This window comes from Taudactylus pleione, unplaced genomic scaffold (genome assembly GCF_031769625.1).
Source record: "Taudactylus pleione unplaced genomic scaffold, aTauple2 ptg000191l, whole genome shotgun sequence".
NCBI lineage: Eukaryota > Metazoa > Chordata > Amphibia > Anura > Myobatrachidae > Taudactylus > Taudactylus pleione.
Window position 1 is genome coordinate 4,394,392 of NW_028284593.1, and position 8,836 is coordinate 4,403,227.

The 8,836-nt window shown below is 43.2% G+C and overlaps 1 protein-coding gene across 1 annotated transcript in view; it reads right to left on the bottom strand.

The window, feature by feature from the left end:
* Positions 1-6,645, bottom strand: part of GOLGA3 (golgin A3) — an 84,029-nt gene extending 77,384 nt beyond the window's left edge. The window contains exons 1-2 of the mRNA XM_088476689.1: positions 6,402-6,645; positions 5,214-5,543 (exon numbers count right to left, since the gene is read on the bottom strand). Coding sequence (XP_088332815.1) covers positions 5,214-5,346 — 133 coding nt within the window. The 5' untranslated portion in view covers positions 5,347-5,543; positions 6,402-6,645. The remainder of the gene's footprint in view (positions 1-5,213; positions 5,544-6,401) is intronic.
* Positions 6,646-8,836: the final 2,191 nt, after the last annotated feature.

Below are 8,836 nucleotides of genomic sequence, written 5' to 3' on the forward strand. Positions count from 1 at the left end.
GAGTCTTGTTACTGAGCACATGAATCCCTTTATTGTCCCATACTACCCACATTCTATTGGCTATTTCTAGCAGAACAACATGTCAAAGCACACATCATCTTAAGCAGATTCCATAAATAGGACAAGGGGTAAAGTGTACTCCAAGAGCCTCCACAGTCACTACATCTAATGTAAGCAATTCCTGCAAGGAGATTTACAGTATGAATGTGCAGCCAACAAATCTGCAGCAAATGGGCTATCATGTTAACATGGGCCAGAATGTCTAAGGAATATTTCCAGGACTTTGTTGAATTCAAGCCATGAGTAATTTAGGCTGTTCTGGTGGCATAGAGGGGTCATACCCAGTACTAGAAAGGTGTACTTAAGAAAGTGGTCATAAGCAGCAGCGGCTCCTATCCTCTTACCTGAGGGAGGCTGCCATTGCAGCTGGCCTGGTCGTGGCCAGCCGGGTCCCGGTGCCTGCGCAATGAATCTGGCGAGCGCCGCGACCAGCGCATATGCATGAGTGGCGGTGGCGCCGCTCATAACACCAGCTTCTAGGGACTGCATTGGTTGCAGCCTTGAGAAGCAGTGTAGGGCTGCCCGAAATGCAGAGCAGCATCTTTCACTGGAAGCCGCTCTCTGCGAATCGCAGCCCAGACTCACGGTCCCAGGTGAAGGAGACACCTCCCCCAGGCACTGCCTGTCCTTTGCATGACTTGTAGGTGGTGCTCCCAATGGAAAGCCATCTCCAGTCACAGTGCAATCATGGACTGCAACTGGCTCACTGAAGTAGCGCATTTTACTGGGGGGGCTGCAGCTCCGCAGTCCCTATGTAAAATCTATGCAATTCATTAAAATTTAAATAAACAATATCGTTCATATTGTCCAGCAAAGTTGGACCGTGTGTACGTACCATAAAAGTGGCCATTCAAATTTAATTCCCAACTGATTGCAAACCCAAAGTGGCTATATTTGGCTATACACACAATTATATGCTAGTTCTGACAGAGTACCAAAAGTCAACGATAACCACACTTCGAGTCTAATAAACCAGTGGTTCTCAAACTCTGACCCCCACACAGTTGACGTTTTCCAGGTCACCCAGCAGGTGCACAGATGTATTCATTACTCACACATTTTAAAAGTTCAACGGTTGGAGCTAATTATTTCACTTGTAAAGGTGAGGAGACCAGGAAAACATGAACTGTTTGGGGTCCTGAGGACCGACTTTGAGAACCTGTGCAATAAACCATACAATGTGTAAGGGCACCATAATTCTTAGCAACTGCCCCGTCCACAAATGTATTTTTTGGAGCATAGAATATGTTATTTTAGAATATCCTAAGGAACCCATCTCTTACGTCTGTAACCACATACTTTAAATTATTTCATTTAAAAAAAATTAAAAAATGTTCCCATGATTTTCAAAGAAAAAACCAGACCAACTTTCACTTTAAGACTCCAGGGAGTAGATTTACTAAGCAGCAGCTTTTCAAACTAGTTCTGGACATTGGATTTAAAAAGGTAATAATATTAAATACAAAACACTCTTGGTTTTGCATTTACTATTACTGACCTTCTATATCTCGCTCCCAGAAACAAAAAAACAAACAAAAAAAGACGACCAGCAGCTTAGTAAATATACCCCCAGATTCCAGATAATACGCCAGTCCATATTCCTAAAATATAAAGATGGCCAAGTGTTCACAGAAAAGTCTACATAAACCAATTGCCAATCAGGTGCAATAATTTATAGTAGGATTATGGCTCTTTAAGACCTGAATAATATAAACCCTAATACAATACAAAAATAAAAACCAAGCTGTTCTGGCCCGTTGCACCACCCAACCTCCCACTATATACTTACCCCTCCCAGGGTAGAGCGGTGAGACCCACTGGCTAAGGCCCCGACTCCCAATGCACATGCATGAAGGAGACAGGACATGTTAGTAGATTATTATATAGATGTACTTTTGAATACAAAGAATGAAAAAGTTGTGCTCTTTGAAACAGTTCAATCACAACAAATCATAAAAATGTAACTGATCAGAAAAAGGACAAAAGAACATGCCATATGTGAAGAATTAAGTAACTTTCGGCAGCAGGTATGTTGAAGAAACTTCTATGAGCTCACAAAAAATGCTAAGAGCAGATTGCTGAATGCAGAAAGTACACTGTCCTGGTAATAATGTGAGCTAATTGTTTATTCTTAAGTCCAGCATGACCTTCTACAGGATATCCTTGTTAAAAGATATGAAACAAAACCACAAGACATACTTTGACACAATTTCAGAGCATTGTATTCTGCAGTCTTACAGCTCAATTCTATTCGCCACATGTACCCTCGCGGCACGAGTGTGGATATACGCTGTACTTATGGTACACCTCTGTACTTGCAGATTTTTGGGTTGCAAACAAAAATCTGCGAGTCTGGGGTGAGATCGGGGCACGATTGGGGCGATTTGCGTTTCCCCCATTTCTACGGCGTTGCAGCGGCAACTTGCCCCCTTCAAAGCTAATAGGACTGAGTCCATAGAGTAGAGGATACATGGGATTCCTGAAGGGATAAACTGCAACGTATTCTTTTGTGAGAGAAGTAGAACTTAACATGATTATCATCTATGCAAGGTATTCATTGAAAATAGATGTCTAGGGGGCACATTCAGTTAGCTGTGACACTTGCTGCAGCTCTGCCTTGAGCTATTTAATTACTGCCACTACCCCGAGCTGTAAGACCAAGATGATGCACTTGAGAATTTTCCTTGCAGCCTCAGGAGCTGTGAGGAAAAAAAAAATCTGCATTAAGCGCACCCCCTCTGAGAATTACTGCGTGGACTAATTCCATAGCTCTGGGCACTTAACTCGGAAGCTATGAGTTAGCGTGCGTTAGCAGTTGAATAACTCTGGGTGTTAAAACCGGGAGCTGCAGCCACGAGACAACGGCAACTAATTGAACTGCCTACAGGAGTATTTACACAGTAACAGTGTGAATATATATTTGTGATGTTGCATCGCTCCTATAAAACCAGTGGTTCTCTCAAGTACCACCAACAGGTCATGTTTTGTGGATTTCTTTTAATCATACAGAGGTGAGTTAATCAATTTTGCTGGATCATTAATGATCCCACCTGTTTCCACAGGCAGAAATTCTCAAAACATGACCTGTTGGGAAAACTTGAGGGTCTAGGTTGAGAACAACTGCTCTAAATAATGAAATCAATTGGAAAGCAGCTTGAGTTATTGTACAGACTGTATTTTACACTTGACAAACTGCATAAAATGTGGCCTGCTTACTCTAAATTTGCTAGCGACAGTTCAATGAGACAAGTGTAATTCTACATACATTTGGGTCTTACAGCCTGAACAAACCTTAGGGTTAGGCACCTCCGGGGGGAGGTTAGGGACCCCCCCCTTAAGTTTAGGCGACGGGGAAGAGGGGGGTTAGGTTTAGGCACTTAGAGGGAGGATTAGGGTTAGGCACCCTAAAGGAGGGTTAGGGGTTAAAATTAGGTTAGTGAATACTTACCTTTAGGACGATCGGGATTTCCTCCTCTGTCGGGCTGCTGCCGCCGGGATTTGAACCGCTGGCCATGCGGCCGGCGGTAAATCATACCAATTCCTTAGTATATATATTTTTAAATGTATTTATATTGAATTATTATGACGTGTTTTGAATTTGTTCTGCCACATGATTATACTTCATACAAATTATGTATTTACATAAGCGCATTTCTACTAGTGGTTATACTTTTCCAAATCACATATATTAAAAAAAACAACAACGTTTTACAGCTGCAACTCTGCCCTATTACCTTCCACAAGTCAAAGGGAAAAATGTTACTAAAATGCAGTTTTGCAAAACCACTAAGCGGTTTTACATCAAGGAGGGTTTTAGTTTAGAAAGTTAAACAACCCTTTAGTAAATTAAATGATTTCGACCTCTAAATCGCTATTGATCAGTGGCAGACTGATAAAGTGAGGAATCATGTTTTAAAGCAGGATTCCATTTTGTTTTCAAATGCTAAAAAGAAATGATATTCTGTGTGAGACAGTGTGTCTGAGAAGGGCCTCATTCCTTATCTATCTATTCTAGTTCTTAGGAATGTATTCATATAGAAATAACTTATGTTAGACAATTAAGTCTATAGTAGAGTGCGTTCATCCTTTGTATTCAAGTCTGAGTTATATTACAGGAAAGATAAGAGATTATATGGTCCTATTGAGTACAATGGCAAATGTTGTCAAGAGAAAGCCTTATGTCAACGATGTATAGTCTCTAAGATCAGACATAGCAAATAAATCCCTTGAGAGAGCTCATAGATTTATAGATATAGATAGCAGAACCAATATTCATTTATTGATCAGTTAGGCAATACTGCCATCTACTGATGATGTATGTAATGCTTGGAATATGCTAAATATATTCATATATATTTTAATTAGGTAGATAAGAAAATTTATCGCACATGTGCAGAATAGATTTCTTTGTCTCTATGTTAATTTGAGTGCTATAAAATAATCTGTCTGTCCTAAATAAAGGCAGAGTGGTTTTGGAAACACACAGGTCTTGTTGTTTCCCATCATTCTCCGGCCGTAAAATGCATTATGTTAACTGGTGGCTGACCGCAGTATGTGAGCTGAGGAGGATAAAGGGTCTATCTATTAAGATCAGCGTTATCAATTACATCGGTAAAACCATTGCTTATTGAATTTCCCTCAAAGTATTCATTATATAGACAATTGATCAATCTTTTACACATGAAGCGTGAGGAGAGCAGCTTTCTTTTTGCCATGGTCATCCTATGCTGTGGTTTATCCTAGTGTAGCGACTGCTTCAGATATAGCATATGCACATTAAATTCTAATATAAACCATAGTTTGTATTTAGTCAAGTTGACATGTGGGTTTCCCGGTAAAGACAAGCAGAGCATGCAGAAAGCACCAAAGAAGTTGTTGAAAACAGGTTTACTTATTCAATTTCATTCCAACAAGACACTTCATTTAAAAAGCATGTTTTGAGTGGAAATTAACTAAATTGTTCCCCTAACATTTCGGTGATGAGTTGGGTAAGGGATCCCAGCGGTCAGAATACCGACAACAAATGAATAGTGGCGCCCGAAAAACAACTGCATTCCCCCCCAAAAAGAGCACAAAGAACACTTAACTACAATTTTTGCTTCTCCTGTTTGTAGATATACAAACTTAGTTACATTAATCCTATGGCAACTTACCATTTAGGATGTCCCTTGCAATAGACAAGTTTCTTTCACCTTTGGCATCTGCAAGTCCAACTTGATTGACTGAAATCCCATTTCCAGCCACCGTGTCAAAAAAAACATCAGGAGAGTCAGACACAGACTGCATGACTACACCTGTCTTTTTGCTGCAGACTTACAAAATGATTTGCGGAGATAGGTTTCCGAAGACCTTGCAAAGTTCAGTTTATATCCATAAGAAACTGGATGAACATGTTGGGGCGGTTTCTTCAAACAAATCACTATGCATAACAGGCTGCAGGCGACAACACATAAATAAGGCAATCCGTTATACTAAAGTGTTCCCTGAAAGACAAAAAGCATTGTATTCAAATAAGACAAAAAAAAGATTGTATTCCTCAATACAGTAACAGGTCATTATTCCAATACTGTATGTTGCTATAGAAGCTAATTCTAACTTGCAAAATGTATAGTATGTACAAAGACCATTCTTGACAACTGTGTAACAATCACACACTGGTTCCGGTTTATATTTACATTGAAATGTCACAGCATGAATGCCAAAATTACAGACAATATCTCTAAATACAAATGCATGTGTCTCAGATATGTGACAGTTTTTTTGTTTTTTACTCTAAACAATAAAGAGATTTGGCGAGTTATATGCTATGCAGTAACTATTTCTACATTTCTAAACGCACAATTGGGGTGCAATGCAGGATAAAGTGTAAATAAAGGCCAAAAAGGTCTGACAATTCATGGGATCAATGCATAGTGATTATTGCAGAGTAGTAACAAACATGAAACGGCAGCGCAGGACATATTCAATTGAAGGAATTGTAGAACCACAGGATAGTGATGGAGAAACTGGTGACATAATGGAAAGGATGGTTGGGTCAGTTTCTGGAGATGCAGAGGATAAAACACTGGGATACTGCATGGGGAAATGGCACAGAGGGAATTCCGGGTATGTGGCAGCTTGGAGAGGTAAAACTGTAATTGGATGTGGCACAAAAGGGTTATGCCAAATTCTGCAGATACGCCACTGCCAGGGACCCTCTCCTATGTCACCACCAGTGACTATGCCAGGGACATGGAGGTGAGTCAGGTGATGGGTGTCCAGATATGTGCCAGCTGAGAGAGGACTGGCAATGCCAGGGAAGTAGCAGAGGGGGTAATACGGGAACAGCCGTAGCGACTCACCGGGAATATGTGACCCCGGGACGTGTCCCAGGCTACTGTCACTTCGGTCCTGGCTCCTGCTAGTCTCCCTTCTGGCCTCTCCCATCAGACGTGGCTCTCAGTCACCGGCCTGGTGCATATACCTTTTCCTTCCCCCTAGGAAACGTCATCCCGGAACCAAACATTGTGCTGTGCCGTGATAGCCCTAGTTGTAGCCCCCTCGGGCCTAAATTCCCGGTATAGTTTCCAGGAATTACAAGATCAACAGCCACTAACAGCACCGGCGCTATAGACGAAGGTGCAGCCGTGTAATGTTTCCGGCAGGAATGAGAGCGTGTAACACCAGTATTTCCGGTGACACCTGGCAGGGGGGCGTGTTACCTGCTGCTCGTCATTGAGATGTGGACTTTCATACATATTTACATACACAGTGAGTGCAAACTCCTGTGTAATGGTTAGGACGGTACTAGGATCTAGCAGCAACCCCTGTGTAATGGCTCTGTAGGTTTATTCTCCTATCAGACGTGCATTCAGCCTATACTAGCGCTTCCCAAATTCCTACGTTACTGTTCATGTTTTAAGTATAATCCATGTTTGCTTGAGTCCACATCGTTAAATCACCTGTGCTAAAGCATGTTTATCCTTAAAACGTGGACTGTAATGGCAAAGTTTGGGAGGTTTGGGTACGCAATCCCAGCGCTGATAATGCCGGCATCATAATCCTGACGCATGCAGGTAATTCTATCTCTAACCCACCTTTCCCGCAGCCTAACCCTCCCCTCCCATAGCCTAAAACCCAACCGCTCCCCCCCTGCAGAGCCTAACTTAACCCTACACTCTTGCAGCCTAACCCTGACTTTAATACTCACTGTCGGGATCACAGCCATCGGGATTCTGAACGCCGGCATTGTGTGTGCCAGAATGTCGACTACGTCCATTATCTGTAGACTCTTGTGAGGGCCACACGGGTCTCTCTTACCTCAGGCTCTTGTCGATGAACAGTAAATAAGTGTCCCTATGACGTGCCTGATTAAGGAATCTGGTCGGGAATCTGCGCAGGTGCCGGACCCGTACTGTGCATGTGAAGTATGGGTCTGCGTGATCGCACGCAGTCCGGATGCAGACTGTTAGTGATTGATAGTCTGCTACAATTTCTGGCCGGGGAGGGGGCAGCGACTGCATGTCGCCACCGTTTAGGGGGAGGGTGAAGGCCAGGATCTCCGTCAGCTGACAGAGATTTCTTGTCCTCTTTCCATCATGTGTGACGGCCAGCTTGCATGACCCTAATGTCACTCAGCCGGCCAAGGATCACGCAGATGATACGATGTTGTGTCCAAGGACGCAGCTCAGATCATTAATGCATGCATGATGCCTTGTGCTGCATTACCATTTTAGCAAGGACAGAATTGCAAAGCTGCTTGTGTGCGGCTTTGCTATTTCGTCCTATGCTGAATCACTCTCAAAGTGCAGAAACAGCAGGTATATCTGTGGACCTTATCCAGTGCTGAAATGATTATGCATTAAGGGCCTGATTCAGATATGTACGCACACCCAATGATTTGCGTACAACTCCGATGATAGGGGGCCTGGGCATGACCCATTGTGCGCATATGCAGAATGGGTCCTGCGTCGTCACATGTAGCCCCCCCTAAGCTGCAGCCTGATTGACAGGCTGTGGCCATTAGGGGGTAAGGAGGGGGTGGTTCCAGGCATCGTTCCTAAAAATGAGGGCCTGTCTCCTCCATTTTCTGGGGTGCTGCGGACTGGGTCTGTGTCTTCCGACGCAGATTTCCTGTCCCCTGCAGAGGAGTTAGGGGTCCATTCTGAATAAGTTTAGACTTACTCAGATGAGTAGGGGATGACCGAAGTCGGCAGGAGGCATCTATTTACAGAAGACGCCACCTGCTGTATTAGCATATGTTAGCATTGCTGCTGCACCAATGACGCAGCAGGGATGCTAACAGCGTACAACTCTGAATCAGGCCCCACGTAAATTAAGCAGATCTTTATTTACATCTTCAAGCTTCACTTTCCAGAACAGTTCAGTTACATAGGCGCAATAGATTTACTTGGTATTATTGGCAGAACCTATGGTGTTGATAGGTGTCAGCAGTGTGCGTTGGAGGTCAGTCCACACGGTAGATAACTTACCCATGCTTATTGGTTTTTTAACAGGCAGATAACAGAATGCAGGGTGACACAGGGTTATTGCAAGTATGCACATACAGTAGCAAGAGACAGATCCAGGCAAAAGCTTTAATGAGGGGTACACACTTTTATATGGTGGCAGTGGTCCTTTAACAGTAATCCATGGTGACGCAGTGGGGTTTGTGGTGCCTCTACTGTGTGGCACACTCCGGTAAAGCAAGCCGCGCTTCCTATGGAGGACTGGCAGAGGCATTACCGCACTTGGGATCTGTGTCGGAGGTCACGGCAGTGGCACAACTTCGGCAGTG